This window comes from Lynx canadensis, chromosome E2 (assembly GCF_007474595.2).
Source record: "Lynx canadensis isolate LIC74 chromosome E2, mLynCan4.pri.v2, whole genome shotgun sequence".
NCBI lineage: Eukaryota > Metazoa > Chordata > Mammalia > Carnivora > Felidae > Lynx > Lynx canadensis.
Window position 1 is genome coordinate 12,932,405 of NC_044317.1, and position 25,934 is coordinate 12,958,338.

Consider the following 25,934-nt stretch of genomic DNA (forward strand, 5'->3'; position numbering starts at 1 on the left):
TCGGGATAGCGGCGGGTGACGCGGCACCGCCCCCTGCCGTCCTGGAGGGAGAATAGCGAGCGGAGCAATGCCCTGGGACCGCAACAAGGATACCTGGATCTTGAGGGGTGAATGGATGAATAGATGGCGCGACGGGGCAGGCCTGCAGAAGTGAGACCTGGGCCGGCCTGGCTGACCTCTAGCCTCTAGGGCCAGGGCAATCCCAGGGCATAGGTCTTTGTCCTTTCACTTGTGCAAGTTATAGTTATTTTAATTTTGTGCTTATTTGTGTGACTATCTCACACATATTCCCCACTGCCTTGCCCCAAAATGATTCTTGTCTTTTGTCTTGGTCATTCCTGCCACCTTCAGTACCCTACCTGGAGTAATACTTGTTGATGAATGGAACAGCCTCTCCTGCACTGGTTTGTGTAAACGCTTTGTATCCCTAGGGGTCCTCTGCACCCTCCGTGTGCTTCTCTCACCTTCCAGGCTAGGACAGCTTCTCGCCCCCAGGCCGTGACAGCTAGCTTCTGCTGCTTCTCCCAGCATAGGCCTGCTTTCCTCCTTCTCCTGCACCAGCAGGACTGAGAGTGAACCTGGGGCCCAGGGCCACCTCTTGTACCCCAAGGACATGAAATCAGCCAGAGCCAGCACAAGCAAGCAGCACCCATAACCTCCCCGGCACACTTTCCAAACCCAGCTATCCTCAGACCTGAGTGAAGAGATTCAGGACCAGGGCAGGTCCCAATCCTCACTGTATACCTTTGGGTCAGGAAACCAAGAATGATGGGTCAAAGAGGTGGTGGTAGGCAAGTGACGTACCCTAAATACCTCCTGTACTAGAGAACACCTCTGATCTCACACCCCACGACTCAACATCAAAAGGGAGGGACACAGGCCTAGGAAATGGAGAGCTTCTCCTATGAACTGCTTCCAGTAACCCCATGGCCCATCTTCTACTGAATGACTAATGCCTTTCTCCATCTCACCCTCCAGCCCCACGTTCTATGGGCCACCTCCACAAGTGTCTTCAGGTAATCCCAAATTTGGGCCATTCCCAAATTTCAGGGGTCTGGAGCTGGACTTGGTGAGGACCACAACCAGAAGCCAGGTGGAGGCACAGCATTTATTCGATAGATACCCAAGGAGCCACAGGCTGTTACACAGGGGAAGGTGGGGGTTAAGAGATCACATGGCATCATCAAGTATTGCACATGGTCCTTTTATTCTCTGCAGCAAAAATGATTCCTCCCTGTAGACCCACAACCTCAGGCCTACAAAGAACTCTGTCTACAGACACGAGCATGACAATGATAAATAGCAATCCCGGGGTAGTGGTTTTACACAGATGGCGCTGGTGTGTAGGGCTCAGGGGAGAAACATAACGTGGGCACTGAGTCACGGGCCAGCTCCCAGGTGAGTTCCAGTTAGTGCTGGGTTAGGAGGGCAGATTCACATGTCCTCGTGGCAGATGGAGAGCTGGCTGGACGGATGCATCGGGTGAGGGAAGGATGCTTCCCAGTGGAAGCTGCCCCTACCACTCAGTTCTTCACATCTCCCAGGCGGAGCTGGGCAAAGGAAGTGGCCAGTTGCAATGCCTCCTGCAGGCAGCCCACATTCTTGCCTGTGGCCTGAGCAGACACATCTTTGCCACCACCTTTGCCATCCATCAGGCCTGACACCTGCTGTACCCACTCGCTGGCTTTCAGGCCCCTGTTGGCTGCATTCTGGAAGACAAAAAGGAAAAGTGGGAGTCAGGACAGAGGATGAGACTGAGGGAGACATGGAGAAGGGACAAAAATAAAAAGGATGGGGGAGCCACAGACACCCACTCCCACCTGCCTGGGTGCTGCTACCGATGGAGACCAGCCCGCAGCCAGGATGAGGCACGCAGAGCGCAAAGCCGGGTATCAGCACAGTTACACACAGCCCCTAGGACAAGGCCTGAGGGTAGCGGTGCTGGAGGAGGTGACAAACAGGTGGCCAGGAGAATGGCCTTTTCTAACTGGTTGCACCCACACACAAGGGTCTTGGCAAACAACTCTAAGAAGCAAGCTTCCTCAGAAAAGCTACCAATACCACGACAAACAGCACAGGGCTGCAGGGTGTGCTGACCTGGGGGACTTGACACAAGCACGTGATCTTGCCAGCTTCATTATCCACGGTGAAGAGCATGGCAGATGTCTGAGGGGAATGTGTCTTGAAAAGCTTCAAGGCTTCATTCAGGGCCTGTGGGGAAACCTGCTGTCAGGCCGTGGCCTCGGGAAGGGGAGCCACGCTCTCCACAGGGCAGCGAGCCTGTGGAGGTCAGTTTTCAGAGCACCCCCGACTGCTACCCCCTCTAAGAGCAGGTGCTAGTCCCGGGAGACTCACGGAGAAGGCCCCAAGAACAAGGCCCTGCCCACATCTCTGGCTCTGAGGTTTGCCTTCCATCTCAGGAGCTGTAGCTCCACAGCCACCAGGTCTCTCCATGGCTCAGCCTAACCTCAATCCCAGAGAGCAGGCTGTCAGACAACCACTCCACTCAGAGCCACAAAGCTCAGACTCCAGCCACCAGAGGGCTGAGGCCCCAAGAAGAGACAAGTAGTGGACAGGCACAGGGCAGCACGTGCAGTCCCAGCCCCTGCGTTGCCTTGGCTGAGGCGCCGTTCTCCATCTCCAAGATGACAAGGGGTTGGTTGGGGTTGCTGTCAATGAGCTGCTTTGTCTTCTCCAACACCTGTAAGGAAGTCCAGAAGAGAGGCCTGAGGTCAAAGGCCCAGACAGCGGTCTGCACAGTCTTTGCTGGGTGAATCCTCCTGGCTCCCTTCAGCCACCAGCACTGTGGGACTCACTCGCTTCTGGACATCGGCTTTGCTAGCCCGGTCCAGGTCATCCATGATCTTCTTCAGGGATTTGAGATTCTCCCGGAATTCGTCCTTCTGCCACTGGGGGATGACTACGGTGGCCAGGGCCTGGAACGAGAACCAGAACACCACTGGGACCTGGACCACTAGGATGTGAGGCCCAAGTCCATCTCACCCTTCTGTCTTTCAACACCAAAGTCTTCCCTGACTACTATCCAGGAAGAGAGTGAAAACAAAAAACAAAAAGGTATCCACTGGCCTTAAGACCAGTCACTTTATGAGCAACTACGGCAGATGTAACAAGTAGGGCAAGAGAGAAAGAGGCAGATAAGGAGGGCTGGGACCCCCTATAAGCGCTGGTCCCTACCAAGCAGTGAATACAGCCTATAATGGGCTCACAGGAAGCCCCCACCTATTAACAGACATGAGGAGACCTGGAAATAGTGGGTACCCACTCCCCCAACTCCCTCAACACTGCTGCCCACTCATGCTTGGAACGGGCTCTGCCATCGGCAATGGGGGAAGCAAGCAGATGCCAGGGGTCCACAGGCTAGGATCCATGGAGTCCCCTTTGTAAGGCTGCCAGATAACAGCAGTCAGTTCAAAGGGCCACTGGAACCAGGATCTGAGAGTTCTTCAGGGAGTGTGTGATTTATCTGGCCTAGCACTTGGCACTGAGCAGGGCCTGAGGAGGGAGGCCGCACCTACCTCACCAAGGTCAGCGATCTCCCTCTGCACATCCTTATTTGGCGCAGTCTGGGCCTTCACTTTGGCTTCCATGACAGAGAGAGATTTCTTCAAGCTCTCCGCCTTCCTGAGGGCCTGCACAGAGACAATCGGAGTTGTAAACTCCCAGTCAGGTAACTTTCAGCTTCACTCTTGTCTCGAAACAACTGTGGCAACTGATGGCAGGCTATGGAACATCACATCCCCAGGACACCAGAAGTTTCTTGTCCTCCAAGGAGCATGTGTTGGCAGCCTTGTACCCCAGAAAAGAGCACCCTCCTCACCGGTCTGACCAGCAGAAAGGCTGCACTAACTCAGGCTCAGGAGATAAACAAGAACTCCTGAGTTAGGAGGCCTTCTCACCCCAATGAAATGATCAATCCTCAAGCTTCAGCACACATCAGGCACCAGCTACAGCCCCACCCCCAGGGCCACTATCCCTGTACACAGTGCATCTCAAACTAGGCACGTACCCTTAGGGAGATGGCAGGAAGTGGCTGGGGGCACTGGAAGCCACAGCAAAATCATGGTTTACCCTTCTAGACACAGATATGCTATGGAGCAAATAGCAGAATTCACATATATTTTTAAAGATCAAACACAACATAGCTAGGAAGTCTCGTGTGGTGGTGGCTTTCTTCTGCCAGATAGGAGTAACCAGAGGACATTTGGGGGGTAGCATTGTACTTCCAATTCTGAATGCAGCAGCTACAAAACCAGCTACCTAATTCACAGACTGGGCTCTTCCTACCTTGTAGGCCACAAACCAGCCATGAATAAGCCACGAACCAGCCTGATGTGCTCACCTTCTGGGCTTCCGCACCTGTGACGGCAACAATCCTCCGGATGCCCTTGGCAATAGCTTCTTCACTCACAATCACAAAAGCTCCTGCGTGACTCGAATTCTGCAGGTGCCTGAATGGCAGAACATAAAGTCCGTGGTGACAAAAAAGCCCATGCACCCCGGTCCTTACCACATCTGCCCTTGGTGAGGACCTGAGGTCTTTGAGGTCCCAGGGAACCTCCCTCGAGGGGACAGTGGGAAGAGGCCCTTCAAGTTGACTTCAGGGTATGGCTCAGACAGGAAGCCCAGGAAAGTCTGGGGCTAAGAGCACTCCGACACTGAGCAAAACACCACCTTTCTGAGCTTCAGTTTTCTCATGTATAAAATGGGGATAATTCTGGGGCTCCTGGGTGGCTCAGTCGGTTAAACGTCCAACTACAGCTCAGGTCATGATCTCACAGTTCGTGAGTTCAAGCCCCACACTGGGCTCTCTGCTGTCCGCACAGAGCCCGCTTCAAGTCCTGTCTTCCTCTCTCTCTGCTCTTCCCCTGCTTGTGCTCTTTCTCTCTCAAAAATAAACAAACATTTTTTTAAAAATACATTAAGTAAAACGGGGGATAATTCTCCCTCAAAGGACTACAATGAAAATCAAAGGAAATCAAACAAAAGTGCTTTGTAATCCCTAACACCCAACACAATGCTACTGCTGGCAGGCTCTACATTCATTATTTTTGGTCCTCTTTGGAACATAAACTATATTCTTCAATCCCTGCCACTAGCTGAGAATATTGGAGGATTACCTTTAAAATCTCAGAGAGAACGCGAGGCAGGGAGGGACAGAGAGGGAGACACAGAATCTGAAGCAGCTCCAGGCTCTGAGCTATCAGCACAGAGCCCTATGCAGGGCTTGAACTCACAAACCGTGATATCATGACCTAAGCCGAAGCTGGACGCTTAACCGACTGAGCCATCCAGGTGCCACCCACCCCCCACCCGACCCTGCCGTAAATAGGTTTTATTCCCCAATTGCTCAGAGAACTTCAAACTCTGAGCTCATGAACTTTCAGTCATTCTGAGAGAGTGGTATAAAGGCTTTGCACGCAGTTTTCTGTGCTCCAAAGAATGTCTAAGGAGGCATTAAAGCAGAGTGGGACTCATCTGAAAGCCTGATTCAGCTGGGCAGAGGAGGGCCAGGAATGTGGTGCCCCAAATCCCTACCCCTTCCTCCATACGCTTACCTGTTCCCTACCTGCCTGAGGCTAGCAGGAGGCCCGGGATGGGCTCCATCATGACCTTAAGAATGTTCTTCTCAACAAGATTCCTGTGCAAGCAGGAGCTTCCCAGGCCACCACACCATCCCAAAATGACCCCAAGGGCTACAGAGGACTGCAAGTTGGAACAAACAAGTGGCTCTCCCAAGCCAACCTGAGCTGGGTGTGCTGCAGAGCCTGACTCAGGGGCCCTGAGACAATGGGGTTAACCCCCAGATGCTGCTCAAGCTGGCCAAGGAAGCTAAGTGAAGGCCCAGCGGTGGAGAAGAGGTAGGACCAGCTGGGGAATGTAGTGACCGCTCCATGGCCTTCGTGAATCCTGAATTCATAGGCCACATTGTCAGGATCAGCCCAGGACACAAGAGCAAGCAACTATAAGTGTTAAGATAATGCTTTTCCCCAGCCTAGGAAGAATATTTCATCACAAACCCAGCAAATGTCAACATCAGACACCAAGGGGTTTGACAGGGGCACAAGATACTAAGCTTCTTGGGAGTGCTGTTTGGCAAGTACATTTCTGAGAACTTCATGCCAACCTTAGAAAAATGAGAGTGGGTCTAGCCTATTACTCACATCCTCCAAGGGTAGCACCAAATTAACCAAAAGTGAGTCCATCCACTGCTCCCCCTGATGTACTCACGTTCCCCCACAGAACTCAACAGAAGTGAGTGAGCCAGCAGGACCAGAGGGGTCATCCAACAGCTCGGACACTGGGACCCCAATGGAGACGACTCGCACAGGGTCAGGATAGGTTTCATCAAACACAGCCCGCAGGCCCTGGATGGCTTTAGCTGCTGCCAGGGGACAATCCTGGGTGTAGACAGGCTGCCATGGAAAGAAGACAGAAAAAAGCTGGGAAAAGATCTTCTCTGGAGGTGCAGCAGGCAGTGGCAGGGAAAGTGTGGCCTTGTGGTCTTGCAGGCAAGATTCTGGGAGTCTAATCCTGGCTCTACCCATCACGTGCCCTGAGCCTGCTGATACAAGGCACTACATGTAAAGTCAAGGGGATCAAAATGGGAATTTCCAGTTATTTTGCTCAACTGTGAACCAAATCTTACATGGATGCACTACATATGAAGGAGACAAAACCAGAAGAGCTCTGATTGTCCCAAGGAGGGGGTGGAGCAAAAACCTCCCTCTGCCCCCTCCCCAGGGGCCCTAAGGCTGCTCTGCAGGATACCACTACTGCCCCTACACCCAGTGTGGCTGACAATCACTGCTTCAAACAAATGTGCATGCTTGGCAGGGTATGTACAATAGAGGAAGGGCATCTGTACTGCTGAGAAGGTTCCACGGAGGGAAAGTGAGGGAAGAAGCAAGGCTCACGACCCAAGAGCTTACACACACCTACCTTGGCTGCCTCAATCATCCCATTAGCAATCTCTTCAGCCTCCTTGATCTGCTGGGTGGACATGGCTCCTTTGGCAGTGAAGTCAAACCGAAGGCGGTCAGGAGCAACCAGGGAGCCTCTCTGGTCAGCTTCCCCGAGCACAGAGCGCAGGGCGAAGTTCAGGATGTGAGTAGCTGTGTGGTTGCTCATGATGGGCCTCCGTCGGGGCTGTGAAGGGCAGAGGCAGCTGGTGGAGAGGTGTGCTAGTCATACCTGCTCTCTCCTTCCCGACTACTCGAATTTTTAGGTGGACACATGGCTGCCCAGAATAAGAGCTACATTTCCCAGCCTCCCTTGCAGTTAATTGTGGCCATATGAATAAATTCCGGTCAGTGGGTTGTAAGCAGGTATGATGCACACCCTTAAAGGGAAGGAACATGCCCTCCCCTTGCTCTTTCCCACTGTCTAGAACAAGAGTTGGTAAATTACGGCCTGTGGGCCAAATCTAGCCTGTTGTTCATTTTTACAAATAGGTTTACTGGAACAGAGCCACTCCCATGTGGTTACATATTGTCTCTGGTGCTTTTATGCTACAATATTGTAAGTATATAGTTGTGATTGAGACCATATGGCTCACAAAACCCAAATTACTTACTATCTGGAACCTTACACAAAAAGTTTGCCAACTCCTAGCCTAGAAATGGATCTGATGGCTACCTTCTTGGACTATGAAATCAAGAGCAACATCCCAGGAATGATGATAGACAAACAAGCAAGGAATAGCTGGGCTCCATGATTTTGTGGGGCGGAGCCTCTATATCAGCTTGGACTTTGAGGTGAGAAACACATTTCTATCTTGTTTTAATCTACTGTTATTTTGGAGCTCTGTCACACAAACAAAACCTATTTCCTAATTAATACAGAATTTCAGGATCCTGAAGAAGTATTTGAGGTTAATCTGGAGAAAGGCAATCCATGAAACAAGTCTGTAAGTCTCAACTAATATCACTGTCATCTGGGGTGCCTGGCTGGCTCAGTCAGAAGAGCATTCGACTTTTGATCTCAGAGTTGGACGTTCGAGCCCCACGCTGGGTACAGAGGTTACTTAAAATAAATATATAAAATTAAAATAAATAAAATCAGGGGTGCCTGGGTGATTCAACTGAGCCTCTGACTCTTGATTTCAGCTCAGATCATGATCCTCAGGTCATGGGATCAAGCTCCACAATGGGCTCTACACTGAGCATGGAGGCCGCTAAGATTCTCTCTCTCCCCGTCTGCCCATCTCCCCTGCTCACACTGCTCTCCCTGTCTCTAAAATAAGAAATAAATAAAATAAAAATCACTGTCACCTGACTTGGGAACATACACATTTAATAACTTGCTGCTGCACCCGTCATAAAATATACTCCTGTACCCGATTTATAATAATCTACTTACAATTTCACTTAGGAGTAACAATAATGATAGACCAATTTAAAGCAAAAGGAGATGAATACTTTTCATAATGTGTATCAAATCACCATTAAATCACCATTAAAGTGATGTACACTTTAATATCTTAGAATTTTGTATGTCAACTGTACCTCAATAAAGCTGAAATTTAAATTAAAAAAAAAAAAAAAAAGGAACAGGATTACTAATCAGGTCTAGTGCCAACTAGCATAACACAACTCACCTCATCAATAAACAGCCGGACCTGGTCCCCCACTCTCAGGCTGCCGTAGATGGTCCCGATGTGCAGCACATACCCTCCTCGCACCTGAGCATTCTTCACTGTAAACTCTGTTTTCTAAAAGCAGTCCAGGAGACCAGTAAGCAAATAAATCCAAATCTTATATATTTTTATATATAGTACATGCTATACACACATTCTCTAAGACCCTCCTTACTAGTGTGTATATACCATTATACACATGTTGCACCATTAATACCGTTGTACTTATTGTACATATACACATGCGCTATTATTATACACCAAAAACTAATAAGGAGAAACCTCATTAAAGTGGAGCCAGGGAGCTAGGATCAGGAGCAGTAATCAATTTCAGAAAGAACTGTCAATTACAGACCCAACTGGGCATCCTCAACAGGAAAGAACCATCAATTACAGGCCCTAACAAGCAAAGATGCACACTGCATCTCCTGCAAGAAATCAACTCCCCTGCAACTCTGCCAGTGAGAAACCATCAACACGCCAAATTTGTGATTTTCTCTCATGGACTTTCCTTTAAACAACCGCTTCCAACTTCTTCCTCCTTCTTGTCTATAAAATATCAGTTCCTCTTTGTTTGTTGGACTTGCCTATGGTTTTGCCACAGCTTGCATGTCCCAAGTTGCCATTCTCTGCTATTCCCCAATAAACTCACTTTTCCTGGTAAAATAATGGTTTTGTTTTTAAGGTTTAACAGTACTTATATTTACCATTAAATATACAGACCACTTTATATATGTGCATATATATGCATATATATTCACAGATACATAGACGTTCCCTTTAGGAGCATCTTAGAGAATTTAAAGCCATCATAAGGAACTTCAAGCCCATGAGACTAGGAAACTCATCCAAGATCACAGAGTCTGCACTGGCAGAGCTAGATGCCAAGGTTTCTGCAAGATGTCTGCCCTCTTCTTATTCACGAGGAAAGCTGGGAGGACCCAGTATCAACGAAGCAGCCTAATTGCAGGGATCCTGCTAAGAGGGGACCTAATGGCAATGAGGTCAGTGGTACGAGAGGCAGCTGCCTCAGCTTCAGAGACACTGACAACGGACTGCAACTCAAAGACTGGTCATGTCTGCTCCGCAATGCCAGGATTATGAGGAGCCAGAAAAGCAACACTGCGTCCAGGCCCAGCCCTCTGTTGGATTCCCCTTTCTGGCTGACAAGGAAGAACTGCTTGCTCACATCTTCGCTGCTGTCCTCAACCTTCACCAGGTAGCCTTCATCATAGATCTGCCCTCCTTGCTCAGCATAGAAACAGGTCTTGTCCAGCACCACTCCACACTCCTGGCCCGTGGACACTTCTTCCACGAACATCTTATCCCTGCGCAGAGCCATCACTGTAGCCACTGCACTCTCAAATGCTGCACAGAAAGGGGAAAACAGGGTCAATGACTTCATTCACATGCTCTTAGCTGGCTTTTGCTCGATTCTATTTCTCAAGCTCTCCTTAAGTCCTAAGTGTCTAATTTTATTTTACATGCAAGCCCATTAGACTCCACAAAAGGGCTTCACACCAGGGAATGTAACACTCAGTAGGGTGACCCACTGTCACAGGGAATAGGTAACTGGGACTGAGGAGTTCCCAGGTAAAACTTTGATAGTTCTGGTCACTCTAACTCTGAGCTACTGAGCAGAAACCTAGCAAGTCTGGTAAGTATTTAGGAGTAGTAATAAGTCCCCTACTCCCAAGGTCAATTCACAAAAAATGTATTCATTTTGTGGGCTTGCCTGGATACATTTAGGTTATCTCTGCTGGAGCAAAAAAGAGGAACTATGTATTACCTGTTTATTTCTTTTGATTTCTTAACTTTAGAATGCCACTGTCCTGATGCAAAATTCAACAGCCACTGAAGGCTGTATCAGTGGCCATTTCCTGGTTTTCTGCAGGGTGTTACAATTAGGGGAAACTGGGTACAGGGGACAAGGACTGTCCCTGTAAATGTTTTCACAACTCCCTATGAATCTATAATTATTCCAAAATAAAGAGAAAATTAATCGCCAAGGGACTCTAGTATAAAATCACAGAGCAGGACTACACAGCATGACAGGAGAGGCCACAATAGATATCCTCGGTTCCTAATCTGGATGGAGACCTCTCTCAAAAGCTACCCGAGGTAAGCACAGTAAGCAGAGTAACATACCATAGCTCCCACTGGAATCCGAATGGTAATTATACTTCGGGGAATCATCTGTTGCTTCCAGACCCTTCTCCCTGAGCTCTTCAATAGCATAAATGTCCAGCATAATGAGATCTTCCGCACCAGCTCCCTTGCCCTGTGATTTCAGCTACCAGTATGAGAAAGAGACAGAAGTTACCTTAATGTGGAAAAAAAGAATTCTGAAGGACTCAAAAATCGCTAAACTATGCTCAATATAAAGCTCCAGAAGAGAGTTTTTCAATCTCGGCACTACCGACACTTGGAGCCAGGGAATTCTTTGCTCTGGGGGGCTGTCCACTGTACGATGTTGAGCGGCATCCCTGATCTCTACCCACCTGACACTGGTACCATCCCACCCTCAGTTGCAAAAACCAAAAACTGTCTTCATACATCACTACCAAATATCCCCCTGGGCTGGAGAGCCCCTACTTGACACACAGTGGTCTTGGGAAAAACAGACTTTCAAAAGACTTTAATGGAAGGAACCCTTGTTTGCTTTGCAGCCAAGTCCTGCCTTGTTTCGTGCTGGGTTTTCTGCTCACTCCCCAAGTTCTTTACCTGGGCCAGTTTCCTCTCCTCTTCAAATCCATCCATATCTACCACCAGGCCCTTCTCTTCAGCAATCAATCCAGTGAGATCCACTGGAAAGCCATAGGTGTCATAGAGGAGCCACGCAGTGTCCCCTGCACAACACAAAAGAATTGTGTAAGAATGATGCAGACAGAGGCACCTGGGTAGCTCAGTTGATTCAGCGTCCAACTCTTCATTTCGGCTCAGGTCATGATCTCGAGCTTTGTGAGTTTAAGCCCGGAGTCATGCTCTGTGCTAACAGCATGGAGCCAGCTTGGGATTCTCTGTCTCCCTCTCTCTCTAACCCCTCCCCTGTGGATGAGTGCACACGCATGTGTTCTTTCTCTCTCAAATAACTAAACATAAAAAAAATAAAAAGAAAAAAAAAACGACATAGCCTCTTCCTTTTCATCCCAAGCCCTTCTCAAAGGATGCTGGCAGTGACAGAAGAATTGGAGACAAGGCAAGTTAGTATTGGTTCTGTGCACTTGTCAGAAAATCCATCAAATCTTTCAGAATTGACCTGGAGGAACCACAAGAGGTCTCCTAGTAAAAGTTCTGTTTCTTAATCTGAACACAAGTGTATTCAGTTTGTGGAAATTCATCAGGCTTTCCCCTTGTCCATTACACTGAAATAAAAAGTGAAAAAAATAAAGTTTTTTTGAATTAATTTTCCAGTCTAGTAAAACACAAAGCAAGTTGCAAAACAGTATATACCATACGTTCCCATTTTTGCTGGAAAACACACACACCCCTACATACGTTTGTATGCGAACAGATAAAAGCTCTGAATAGTTATACAACTCTTAAGAATCGTTACTTGTGAAAAATGAGTTTAGGAAAAAGAATCCTCATTTTTTACTTCTGTGTTCTTTAAATACTTTGCCACAATAACATAATACTTTTACAATTTTACTGTAAACACCATTTTATACCAAAAGCAGCGTTATCAAGCTATCCACAGCCCTTGGAGACACAGACTCCACTGTCATTTGTGAAAAAGGGCTTGCCTCTTCTGGAAAGATGAACCAGGCTGGATGAAAAAAGGAACAAACTGGTCCTTACCAGGAATGGTTTTACAGTCTCCCAGGCTCTGAATTTTCCTGTCCAAGATACGACGCCCTCTGCTAAGAGTCTTGAGAAATTGCACTTCCTCTTCATTAATGATGTCCTTCACCATATCTGGGTCCTTCTTTAGCTCAGGAAATGCATCCCCCTGGAAAAGAGGAAACAGAGATGTGGGCACAAGAAAGACAGAGACCATTCTATGACCCCCCCTAAAAACTCTCATTAGCAGTATATGATTTCTCACCCCATCCCTCTAAGCTGTGTGCATTAGGAGAAAAGAGGTAAGCAGGGAGATATACCTACCAAGGACTGGACAACAACATCTACTAATGTGGCAAAGAAACCCCTGCTGGCGTTGAGTTTCTCGTGGGAATATCGAACAGCCCGGCGGAGAATTCGTCTCAACACATACCTGTAAGAGGCAGAAGCCCATCTCCTCTAGACAACCTTCCCAGCTAAGCATTTTGTAACGGAGCTTTTGGAATTCTATCCAAAGCAACATGACCAGCTTTTTGTCTTTCTTTTCCAGAGACTTTGTTTTATTCTAAGACTGCTTCTTTTATGTGCCAAGGTCATTAACACAGTCCAGCAGAAAACTCAGGAATATACCCACAAATATGCATTAAGGGTGACCTGGGGTAACCCCAGTTTGTTTTTCTACCACATTCTGCTGACCCAGAAATGGAGGCAAGTACAACCCAGATGGCTGATGCCCACAATTCCAAGTCCTCCCTGTCAATAATAAAGCTGTCCAGGGCCAATCAATACCTACCCCATCCCACCCTGCCAATATCCTATCAGACAGCCTGAAATACAATCTTGACCACATCTTGTACTTAGCACCAAAGATTTAATATAGTGGCAACTCTGTAATGTTGAGCCGGAGCTCTCTTAATCCATAAAAAACATAAAGGGACCCCTCCAACTACCGAAATGACAAAGAAAACAATAATAAAGTACGGCTTTCAGTTTCATAGGGAGTCATCAAACTCACAGTGGCAGTCCTAACCCTGTCACATGTGTAATTCACTCACCCCCGCCCTGTGTTGTCAGGTCGACCACCATCCGCCAGTGCCACGGTGATGGTCCGGGCGTGGTCAGCCAGGACCCGATAGGCCATATCGATCCCATCGGCATCATCAGCACCAACCTTCCCAGTGTATGGCCGGGCACCTGTGCCCTACAGGTAAAAACCAGGAGGCAGCTCATTAGGAAGCAGCGCTTCTGGCACTGCCTTGAGCCAGAAGGTTCTGAGAACACTGAGTGGGCATTAAGAAAAAGGCTGGCCCTCTTGCCAGACTTTATAACACCAAGAAAGGTCACAGCAAGAGTAAAGAGCCTCCAGCCAGGCCCCTGCACTCAACAAACTACACCACCTGGTGCTTAGAGCCTCAGGTGATTAATGATTAAGTTGGCAGGTGGTCACAGGGACCCTTAGCTGGTAAAGCACATGATTATTTTATCTCTGGCAGTACTGCTAACTGTCCAGCCTAACAGTCCAGCCTCCGGGGAAGTTTGCAATGTTTGCGACAGGACCAGTACCTTCTGAATGGCCTCAAAGTAAGGAACAAAAAGGTCAGTGTCATAGTTGGACATCTTATTTTGCAGCACAGACACCAGTCGCTCCAGGCCCATCCCCGTGTCAATGCTTTTCTTGGGAAGAGGTTTCAAAATGCCATCGGTTTCCCTGCACGATCCAGAGAAAAAGGAAGTTGAAACAAGCACTCTGGGGTGTCACCCCTCCCTGCTGGCTAAAACTCATTTACAGAAAGCACAGATTGCAGGCTGGGACTATTTGCCACTTTCCTCTGCCTGGTTTGGTGGGAGGAGGGGAGTAGAGGGAAAAAGGGAAGAAGTAATCAGGGGTCTATTACAGAGTAAGGTGAGCTTCAAGGAAATGAGCTTTAACACAGCAGTGCAAATTACCACAAAAAATAACATTACAGGAATAGTCAGTCCTTAAGCAGGTACTATGTGGAATAAAACTAGTTTATAAAAGATTAGATCTCTGCTCTGTCTCAGAGATCAGAGGGAAAACCTGAGAAATAAAATCTAAATAAATAAATAAAGTCATCAGGCTCTCCTGATGCCTTTAGTGCCTGCTTTAGCTCCACTCCACTGTCCCCAAAGACGAGGATGAGAAGACAGCCTTGTGCTCCAAGTTCCTCTTTCTCTATTTGGCTTGAGGAAAGGTGCTGCTATTAGCAGATACAGTCCAGGACCCCAAGGCCACCTGTTATACTGGATGAACACAAGGTTCCAAATCTCCAGCACATTGGGGTCATCTTGGTTGACGAGGTGTGCAGCATCCCGACCACCAATCCGGTCATAGTGGATCTCACTGCACGGACCACAGGGGCCTGTGTCACCCATCTCCCAGAAGTTATCCTTCATGTTGCCAGGCAGGATTTTGGAGTCATCCAGCCTGTGCAGAGTGGTGAAGACAAACACAGTTACAACCAATGACAAGGATTCTGCCCAGACTTGCACCCACCATCAAAAGACCTTACGCGTTTCAATAAAAAAAAAAAAAAAAAAAAAAAAAAGGCCCACTCTTTGGCAATTACTAAGGCTGAGCCTGAAGATGCAGAACATGACTCTTCTCAAGAGTGACTACAATAGAATACAAAATACACATAGGCTGCCATCATAACCACATAAAAATAAGCAGAGGTATGGATAAAGCATAGAAAGGAACACATAAAAATGAAAACATCCATGCTGAATACGATCAGAATTTAAGCAAATCTTTTCTTTGCAAATGTTCCTTTGTTTTAAAAACTGAAATGACTTTCCTGTATGACAGTTACTATAAGCATGAAAACACCGGGGCACCTGGGTGGCTCAGTCAGTTAAGCGTCCGACTTCAGCTCAGGTCATGATCTCATGGTTTGTGGGTTTGAGACCCACATCGGGTTCTGTGCTGACAGCTCAGAGCCTGGAGTCTGCTTCGGATTCTGTGTCTCCCTCTCTCTCTCTGCCCCTTCCCTGGCCGTGCTCTGTCTCTCTCTCAAAAATAAATAATAAACATTAAAAAATTAAAAAAAAAAAAAACACATTAAAACCCTGCTGAGGGGCGCCTGGATGGCGCAGTCGGTTAGGCGTCCGACTTCAGCCAGGTCACGATCTCACGGTCCGTGAGTTCGAGCCCCGCGTCGGGCTCTGGGCTGATGGCTCAGAGCCCGGAGCCTGTTTCCGATTCTGTGTCTCCCTCTCTCTCTGCCCCTCCCCCGTTCATGCTCTGTCTCTCTCTGTCCCAAAAATAAATAAACGTTGAAAAAAAAAATTAAAAAAAAAATAAAACCCTGCTGAGAAAACAAAACAAAAAACCCTGTTGAGTATTTCAAGCCATTTCTCTAGGCCCCAACGTAGTCAAGTCTTTCACCCTAAGATGATACCGAAAGAATTTAATAAGATCAAAATATTTCTAAAATATTGGACTCCACTGAGAGCCGCTAGATAACAGTGCACTCAAAAGAGATTGTGCTTGCAGGGGTGCCTGGGTGGCTCAGTTCGTTAAGCGTCCGACTCTTGATCTCAGCTCAGGTCATGATCTCAGGGTCGTGAGTTCAAGCCCTGCACTGGTCTCTGCACTGGGCATGAAGCCTCCTTAAAAAAAAAAAAAAAAAAAATGACTGTGCTTGCTTGACAAACAGAGTCTGGACATACACAAGCCAAGCAAAACAGGACTCCAAAGTCAAGAGTAGTATGTAAGGTTCCCATGCATTACTGCCCAAAATGTCCCAAGTACACTTACAACATAGTGTCTAACCAAGTAGGGATTTCAGACCAAGTACCAGGGGAAGCTGGGTTGGAATAACATACGTAGAGTAAAAGTAATTAGTTAATAAATGACAGAATGAATGAAACAGAGAAGTGGCACTAGTTAAGCGTGGTAAAAAGCTATGCCTCTTTTTTAAGACTTAAAGTAAAAGAATAAAAAAATGAGACAAAGACATAGGCATGCCAGCTATCTACAGGAGGTATGTCACCCCATTTTCAGATTCCTCTTGATGCTGCACTTCATAAGTCCTATTAAGTTCGAAGCATAGAATACATACTGCTCATCTGTCGCATCAACTTTCATGCTCCATGATTTTTCTTTAGAATTATATTACATTAAAGGGGGAAAAAAAAATAAAACAACCCAGGCACCTGGGTGGCTCAATCAGTTAAGTGTCTGACTTCAGCTCAGGTCATGATCTCACAGGTCATGAGTTCGAGCCTCACATAAGGCTCCAAGCTGATGGTTCAGAGCCTGCTTGGGATTCTTTCTCTCTCCCTCCCTCTCTCTGCCCCTTCTGTGCTCTCTCTCTCAAAACCAATAAATAAACTTAAAACAAACAAACTTCCTTTGTCCTCGATCTGTTTGAGTCCATTCCATTTCCATAAGAAATAACATGTTTCATATGAAGAAAACCAGTATGTTGAAAAAAACACACACATATACACAGGGTGACAGAAATACAAAAAAATGCCTGGAAGACTATATACATGGGGCATCAAACTATTAACACTGATTAATCTTAAGGATCTTCTATTTCCTATTTTTCACATTTCTATGTACTGTAGTGTGAATTTTTACAACATATGCACTATATGCACAATTTCTAAAAATATATAAAAAGCAAAACAATGAGAGACTTATATATACAGGCTTTGAACACTGGAATGATCAAGTAAATCTAGTAAGAAGCGATGAATGCACCAAAGGAGAATTGCTCCCAGTCACTCCCCACTCCCCCTCAAATTGCACAGCCCAAAACTGGAAAAGGCAATGCACTCCAAGACCTAAGACCCGTCTCTGGCACTGAGTCAGGAATCACTTTATTCCTCCACACCCTCAACATGTGAGATGCATTCCTACCCCAAGTTTTGCCAGATCTGTTTGCACTCCAGGTCTGGTTCTAAGCCGGCAGCTTCATCCCCACCAAAGTAAGTAACGTAAAGTCTTTCAACTGGAATGCCAAACTCTTGGGTGAGAAGCTCCAGAGCCATCTTACACGCCAATTCCTACAAAATAACAAAAAGAAGTATGTGTCATGTGGCCAAACCAAAATCCATTTAATATGAGTAGGGAAAGTCCAGATCCTTAGGAACACAAATATAAAACTACAACACCTTCACTGTAAACACAGCCAAATTCTGGATCAATTTATAGGAGACATCCAAATGTAAATTGAAATCAAATGATAGGCACTGCTTCCAGGAAGTCTTAGTATTAATAAATGCCCTTCACTCCTGAATCCCCTGGACAATGATACTTCATATCTTAAAACAAGCAAAATTAGAACCAATTTCCTTCAATGGAAATGACCATTTTACTCAAAACCCCAAACTGATCTCCTTTTTGAGCTTACCTTGAAATAATCTCCAAAAGACCAGGAGCCCAACATCTCAAAGAAGGTGTGATGATAGACATCCTTGCCCACATCATCGAGATCATTGTGTTTGCCCCCAGCCCGGATGCATTTCTGGGTATTGGCAGCTCTGCTCAGCTTTGCCATCGGGTGAGATGGGTCAATAGTGTTCAGAAAGATGGGTTTGAACTAAAAAAAAAAAACAAGGGGAACATTTCAACCTTTAAGGAGCTGCAGCTCTATCAGGCTGGCAGGAAGAAACCACACATGAACTGTTCAGCTTGTAATTTAATTAGCCTGGAATAGGGAAAATTCTGAGGCAGGTAGCCTGACAGGGCTGCGATAGAGGCAGCTGATCTTGAAGCAGCTTGTCCCTGTCCTAGTTCTCTAACGGTCCCAACCACTGCCAGTAACACCACCTGCACAAGGGAAAGGCCTTCTGGGTGTGTGATAACAGCCAGAGGCTGATGTAGGGAAACCCGTGCTTCCTCACAAGTCTCTGGTGGTCAGGACTTACATCTTTCTGGAAGAACTTATTCTAAAAGTGATGTGCTGGGGGTGTTGGGCTGGCTTAGTTGGTAGAGTGAGCGACTCTTCATCTTCCCCGTTCAAGCCCCACATTGGGCATACAGCTTACTTTTAAAAAAAAAGTCAGCGAGCCTGTGTGGCTCAGTTGGTTGAGCATCAGACTCTTGATTTCAGCTCAGGTCACAATCCCAGGGTCATGGGGTGGGACTGAGACCTGCATCAGGCTGCACACTAAGCGTGGAGCCTGCTTAAGATTCTCTCTCTCTCCCTCTGCCCCTCTCCTTCTCTCTCTCTAAAATAACATTGAATAAAAAGAAAAAAGAAGAAAAATAGAAGAGTACAAAGTGATGTGCTGGCTCAATAGTAAAGGTGATAAGGGAGAAAAAAATGGAGACCTATTAAGGGAGTAAAATCAGCACATTTAATGAATGACTGGATGTTCAGACATAAGATATTATTTGCCCTTAATATTTATCAAGTTACAATTTGATGTATCATTGTTATGTGACTTAGTTTTATTTTCCCACTAGACCTGTCCAATTTGGTAACCACTAGTCACTTGTTACTTGTAAACTTACATTAATTAAAATGAAATAATTAGAAACTAATTAGAATTTTTAAAAACAAAAAAAATCTGTTCTTCGGTCACACTAACTCAATAATCATGCATGGGGGCGCCTGGATGGCTCAGTCGGAGGAACATGCAACTCCTGATATTAGGGTTGTAAGTTCGAGTCCCACGCTGGGTGTAGAGATTACTTTTAAAAATAAATTAATTAATTAAAAATCTAAACAAATAATCATGTATGACTAGTGGCTACCATATTGGGCAGCCCAAATATAGAACATTACTATCACTGCAGAAAATTCCATTAGACAGTTCTGAACTAGACCATGAACTCCTTTTTTTTTTTTTTTAAATGTTTATTTATTTTTGAGAGACAGAGCATGAGTGGGGGAAGGGCAGAGAGAGAGGGAGACACAGAATCCGAAGCAGGCTCCAGGCTCTGAGCTGTCAGCGCAGGGCCCAACACAGGGCTTAAACTCATCGTCTGTGAGATCATGACCTGAGCTGAAGTCAGACACATAGACTGAGCCACCCAGGTGCTCCCAGACCATGAACTTCTTAAAAACAATAACTATTATTACTTATCTTTGTATATCCAGCACCCAGTCTAGTACCTGAAAAAGGGAAGATATATAATAAATACTGTTTCAAAATATTATAAAGAAAAAAAGAAGCAAAACAACCATTAAGATATCTCTGATTAAGAGACAGTACAGCACAAAAGTTAAGCAAATGACTACCTAGGCTCAAATCCACACTCCAGCACATACCAGCTATGTCAGCTTGGGCTATTTACTTGAGCTGTGAGTGCTTCAGTACAGAGTGAGGATCAAATTAGTCAACATACATAAAAGACACAGATCAGTGCCTGGCATATAGTAAGTGCTACAAAGAGGGGAATAATTACTGTTATTCATAGAACATTTAGAAACACTGAACTCTCATGGTTCTTCTCCCAAGTATAGTCAGCACATGTGGGAGAAGACAAAATCCATGCCTAGGAATGCCTGAGTAGAAAAGAACCTCTCCAGTGTTCCAGAAAACCAATCACCTTGCAAGTCCACATAAAATCAGTGCCCCCATCCCAAGTGTATACAAAAGATTTACACATATAATTGAAAACCTGTATAATTTCATAGTTAACGTTATACAAGATGGAAAATGTTCCCATTGCCTCTAATTTTCCATGCCAGGAAAGAGACCAGAAAGAAAAGAAAATGTCAATTATCCTTTACCCAGAGTGAGACACATTCTAAGGGCCAGTGGGTACACTGCGTTAAGCAGGGCTCCAAAAGAACCACCAAAGGAAAACCCTGAGAGCACTATCTAACCTGAATCCACTTCCATAATCAGCCTGGTAAACAGTTTTCAACATCACAATAAAGCTTTCAAATTATCTTTTACATTTTATAGTTCAATTGCCCCAAACATAAACCCTACTAATAGTTTCTTCAGCAGTGGATCTAAACTGGCATCAGTGGCAGCAGCTTCAAGAAAGAGTTTTTAAAAAATCAGTAAAGCTGCATGGTTCAGAATGGGAATGAATGCAAAGCTTTGAAAGAATCCTGAAGAACTCATTAAAAAAAAAAAAAAAAACAAGGATAATGGAGGATTGAAGGAGAATGACAATAGCTGAGTTAAAAAGTCTCTTCAGAGCTCAGCAAGATTAACCTAACCAATGACTAATAAAACCCAGCTTTTTCCTTAGCAGAAAATAAAAGCAAGACTTTACAGACTAGGGGCGCCTGGCTGGCTCAGTCCGTAAAGCATGTGATTCTTGATCTCGGGGTCAGGAGATCAAGTCCCATGTTGGGCATTGAGCTTACTTAAAAATATAAATAAAGTGAGGGCGTCTCAGTGGCTCAGTCAGTTGAGACTTCAACTCTTGATTTTGGCTCAGGTCATGGTCTCACAGTCATGAGATTGAGCCCAGAGTTAGGGCTTAAGATTCTCTCTCTCCTTCTCCCTCTGCCCCTCCCCTTGCATGCATGTGCTCTCTCTTTGTAAAAATATAAAATAAATAGGGGTGCCTGGGTGGCTCAGTCTATTAAGGGTCCAACTCTTGGTTTGGGTTAAGCTCATGATCTCATGGTATTTGAGTTCAAGCCGCACACTGGGCTCTATGCTCACGGCATGGAGCCCACATGGGATTCTCTCTCTCCCTCTCTTTCTCTCTCTCTCTGCCCCTCTCCCTCTGGCTCTCTGTCTCTCTCAAAAATAAACAAACATTTATTTTTTTATTTTTTTTATTTTTATTTTTCAATGTATGAAATTTATTGTCAAATTGGTTTCTATACAACACCCAGTGCTCATCCCAAAAGGTGCCCTCCTCAATACCCATCACCCACCCTCCTCTCCCTCCCACCCCCCATCAACCATCAGTTTGTTTTCAGTTTTTAAGAGTCTCTTATGCTTTGGCTCTCTCCCACTCTAACTTTTTTTTTTTTTTTTAACAAACATTTAAAAAATAAATAAAAAACAGGGGCGCCTGGGTGGCTCAGTCTGTTAAGCATCCAACTTCGGCTCAGGTCATAATCTCGCAGTTCATGGGTTCAAGCCCCACTTCAGGCTCTGTGCTGACAGCTCACAGCCTGCATCTTATTTCAGATTCTGTCTCTCCCTCTCTCTGCCCCTCCCTTGCTTGCGCTCTTTCTGTCTCTTGAAAATAAACAACTGTTAATAAAAATAAAAGTAAATAAATAAACTGTTACGAAAAAGCAAAAAACCCTTACCTGGTTCATGCCCGCATTGGCAAAGAGCAAAGTGGGATCGTCCAATGGGATGGTGGCAGATGAGTGAACATAGGTGTGCTCGTTTCTCTTAAAGAAATCTATAAATCGCTGCCGTATTTCACTTGCCGTTAGAGTTGAGTCCATCTTGAAACTAACCCTATGGAACTAACCAAAGAAAAAATAAAGGAAAATTAGGAGAAATGAAACTAAGAGATAAGCAGACATTACACAAGATTCCTGGCTTCTCAGGCCAAGTCAAAGCAGGACACCGGTAAGCTGCTTGATCCTACCGGTAAGCTGTTTGATCCTAAAACCTCTATGTTGTAACATCCAAGGCTAAAATCATCATCGAAACAAAATTTGCTGCAGCAGCAGGCAACAGGCCCACGTGTTCTTCCTTTCTGTGCCAACCTCAAAAGGTTCAATATACCAACACGTCAAGTAGAGCATGAGTGCTTTCTTCATGTATTCATTTACACCAAACGTCTGCCATGGCCTAGGCCAGGAATTAGGAAATCAGAATAAAAACGTCATGGTTTATGGTCCAGCAGAGCAGCTCACTGGGGTTGGGGGAATGGTCAAGAGACCTGGGTTCCAGTCCTAGCTTCAAGTCCTTAAGGGAGTTACTTTACCTCACCAACAAAAAACGGGGTCCATATGAGATGAACTCTAAGGATCCTTCCAGCTCTGTTCATCTACATGCCTAGAATCGTGCAAAATCCTATTATCCCTAAAGCCAGGGTCTCTGGGTTTGGCCTGACCATCTTGGGGAGGCTGGTGGCAACACAGTGGACCTGGGGATGGGCCTGGCTACACCTGGGACCGCCTGCAAGTAGGACTATACCTACCCCCACCTAGCCTAAGCACCCCCAGCACAACTGGTAGATTGCGACCTTCCCACCTATTAGATTCCTAGGGAGTGAGGAAGGTGCAGCCACACTGAGGAAGTGGAGCTCAGAGCCAGTGGAAAAAGAAAGGGAATCAGAAGAGAAACTGGGAAATAGAACAACTTTACAATTTCAAAACTCTTTCACATCTATTATGATTTTTCTGAGAGGCAGGTTAGGGAAAAGTGACAGCCCTTAGTGGAGGGTACCAATCACTGGCATAGTGCTGTAGGGCCATGCAGCACTAGGCATCTGGAAAAAAATGGGAACCATCTCACTGACATTAGCTAATTCTCTAGGATTCAAGACGCAACTCTAATCTTAAATAAGTCACTTTATCACAACTCGTTTCCTTTTTTGTAAAAAAGTAGCATCTACTCTGCCTACTCCACCCAGGTATCGTGACACTCAAAAGCCATCCTATATTTGGGAAGCAATTTGTACACTGGAAAGCCCTATAGGAATATGGATGCTATTACTTTAAGTCACTTAGTACAAAGGCCTTTCTTCCTTCGTATAAGGATGATAAAAAATAAAGACATACAAGGTGAACAAGAGACTGTGACTCAGATTTATGCATAAACACAATTTCAACTGATTTATTCACAACTGAATCAACTCATTACTCAAACAAAAGCCCTTTGGGCAAAAAGATGGTGAAACACTGGCTGAAAGAGGCAAAGAGCTGAATAAAACGCCCATAGATAAGGATTTTTATGTCCATGCTGAGAGTCAAGGCTAGGGTTTTTAGAAACTCTATCACACCATATTCTTCCTCGTCCCTCCTCATCACGGCTCTCACTGAATCGTAATGGTGGCAAACATGAACGTACAGTGCCAATTCTGATTGAGCAACAGCACAATTTCAGAATGTTCATTGCTCCTTCTCTAAATGGGCTACCTGAGGTAAATAAACTGAATTACAAAGGACACATAAATTTTCCATTTTGCTCACTCATTCAACCTACATAAATGCACACTGTGCTGGGAATCGAGAAGAATGACTCTCTGCCCTCAACAGGGAGACAGTCACATACAGAAATAACTGCAAAATGATGTAAGGATCCAATATATTGACAATAAGCTCTATGGAGGCTGAGACTGCTAAAAAAAAAAAAAAAAAAAAAGAAAGCTGTGTCACCATCACAAATTTATTTATTCAGTATAAATATACTAGAAGGCTGTATGAGATACAGAGGTAGCAAAAAGGATGGTCCTCAGATTCCACTTCCAAACAGGGCTGTACAGGTCTTGAGTACCTTAAATCACACTGGCCCTTGGTTGAGGCTCCAGCCACAGGACCTTTCAATGTGCTCTTTATGTCTACCCTACTCCTCTTTCCATTTTCCTACTTGTTTCCTCATTTTTGGCATATCAATTGCAGAGACTTATTTAAGAAAGTCTTCTCCTTGACCAGATTCTCCTTATTTTATTCTGGTAGCTCCAGGTGTCTTCCTTCATAACTTCCACATGCATTGGGCTGCTTGTTTCATGTCCATGTCCCTAACGGGCTGGAAGTTTCACCTCTGTGAGAATCATGACTGATTTTTGCTCACCAAAGGGGTATATCCTCAACATCTAGTACAATGGTTGCTAAATAAGTACTTCAGGATTAGGTATAATCCTTTAGCAGCAAACTGTTAGTGAACTTAAAGCACACCGGGAAATGCAGACTCCGACAAAGTAATAGCTGAATATGATGGGGCATAGAAAGTGCTTCCAGGTGAACCTGAACCAGGATCAGCTACTTAGCTAATTTTAAGAAATTAGGAAATGGCTCACAAGAGGCATTCCAACCATCCAGACCACCCTCACTACCACCCCCAAATCCTCGCCCGCCCCTAGGGGATTAAAACCGGGGGACATAAAAAACCTCAGCTTTGGGCGGGTAGTCAATGGCAACCGTGATCCTCCCAAGGTCCTGGTCCTCGGCAAGGCCACCCGAGGCCACTCCACCCTCGGCGCTCCAGGGGTCTACAAGAGGCCTTTCTCCCGCTGCGCTGTAGCCAGGCGGCTGCCTGCACCGACTCCACCTCAGGCTCCGGTTCCAGAGGCCTCGCGAGGCCTGGCCCAGAGACCCGCTAGGGCAACTGAGCTCTCAGGCCTCAGGACCCAGCCGCTCTCGCGGCGCCTCAGAACTGTCCGAGGTCCGTCTGCTTCCCTCAAAGGTCGTCGCCCCTAACTCCTCCCTCAGAGCCCACCACCCAGAGCTCGCGGTTACCTGTTCCTGCAGAGGAGCAGCTACACCCGCCCGGAGCCACGCCGGACCGCAACCCGCACGGCCCTGCCCAATCAGAGCGCGCCCATGGAGAGTGCCCCGCCATGGCTTACCTACGCGAGACGCTTATTGGTCAGTCATCATGCCAATCAACCCGAGCACGAATCAGCTTATTAGTCGGGTTCCAGGAAGGCGGCTCTAAATCGGCTGATGCAATGGCGGGGAAAGAAGGGAATGGAGTACGTCACGTGACTGGTTTCTGGAGGCCGACATTTTCGTTTGCAAAGTCCTCATAGTTGACTTGGTTAATAAGGGTAACGGGCGACATGTTTGGTAGAGGTCACAGCTTTTGCTGTACAGTTCTGTTGTGTTCATTTTAGTCGTAGAATGGTTTTCAGACTTAAAAGATTCTGATTTGTTGTGCTCATGGTTACACTTGTCTTTGTCAGACCTTCTTGGATTTGGTGTGAAAGATTCAGTACTTGAAGAGGGACGATTGAGTTGGTATCTGGTCCTCAATTTGCCTTTGAAAAATAATAGTAAATATTTATATGTGAAGCATTGTATTTCACACAGATTGTTCCACTTGATTTTTCAACTACATATGAGGCAGGTCAACTGGCATCCGTCTTTACAGATGAGGTAACTGCCTTGCCCAAGTTTGCTCAGAAGAGTAACTTACAGAACTATGATCCAAACTCACATGTGTTTAACTCTTTCTTTTCTTCTTTTTTTTAATAAGCTCTATGCCCAGTGTGGGGCCTGAACTCAGCTACCCTGAGATCAAGAGTCAGGCTCTACCCACTGAGCCAGCCAGGTGCCCCTAAAGTCCATACTCTTAAACCACTACACTATTACTTCCATCAACTCATATATCCAAACACATGAGTATAAATAAAGTTGTGCTGCTGGTCTGGTCTTAACTGGGTTAAAGATATTGCAGAAATATTTTACTTTTATATGTAAAAGAGCATTCTATACAAAAAGAAGGTCAAGCTCAAAAGCCAGTAAAAAAAAAAAAAAAATCACTTGAATTAACTTCCCAGTTCACAGTGATTCATTAATCATCATCCTACTTATTTACATTTGTTGAGCATTTAGGATGCAACCGGCACTGATCTAAACTTTTGATCTGATCTTCACAGCAACCTTACAAGGAGTTACTAATATTACCTGCTTTT

The 25,934-nt window shown here is 45.8% G+C and overlaps 1 protein-coding gene across 3 annotated transcripts; it reads right to left on the bottom strand.

Moving 5' to 3' along the window:
• Nucleotides 1–1,183: 1,183 nt before the first annotated feature.
• On the bottom strand, nt 1,184–24,819 carry AARS1 (alanyl-tRNA synthetase 1). 3 transcript variants are annotated; one of them, XM_030298442.1, is made up of 21 exons: nt 24,757–24,819; nt 21,649–21,813; nt 17,821–18,009; nt 17,328–17,473; nt 14,694–14,885; nt 14,003–14,147; nt 13,495–13,640; nt 12,764–12,872; nt 12,458–12,608; nt 11,381–11,505; nt 10,805–10,949; nt 9,846–10,024; nt 8,618–8,731; nt 6,961–7,167; nt 6,250–6,434; nt 4,361–4,469; nt 3,537–3,650; nt 2,817–2,936; nt 2,615–2,701; nt 2,098–2,211; nt 1,184–1,709 (listed from the first exon to the last, which is right to left on the bottom strand). In XM_030298442.1, the coding sequence occupies exons 2-21, from the start codon at nt 21,790–21,792 to the stop codon at nt 1,524–1,526; spliced, it is 2,907 nt and encodes a 968-aa protein (XP_030154302.1). In that variant the 5' UTR covers nt 21,793–21,813; nt 24,757–24,819; the 3' UTR covers nt 1,184–1,523. The 3 variants fall into 3 exon arrangements, with proteins under 3 accessions (XP_030154302.1, XP_032447242.1, XP_030154303.1); XM_032591351.1 differs by having other exon boundaries at nt 17,821–19,530; nt 24,757–24,813; XM_030298443.2 differs by having other exon boundaries at nt 24,409–24,764.
• Between the last annotated feature and the right edge of the window lie 1,115 nt (nt 24,820–25,934).

What these genes read in the sequence shown, in the direction of transcription:
- AARS1 (XM_030298442.1), bottom strand. Translation starts at nt 21,792, where the DNA reads ATGGACTCAACTCTAACGGCAAGTGAAATACGGCAGCGATTTATAGAT. An exon ending in TTGAGGACAGCAGCGAAGAT is followed by an intron (nt 8,732 to 9,845) that starts GTGAGCAAGCAG and finishes GACTGCTTTTAG; the next exon opens with AAAACAGAGTTTACAGTGAA. An exon ending in TCCGGCTGTTTATTGATGAG is followed by an intron (nt 7,168 to 8,617) that starts GTGAGTTGTGTT and finishes TGCCCTTCACAG; the next exon opens with CCCCGACGGAGGCCCATCAT.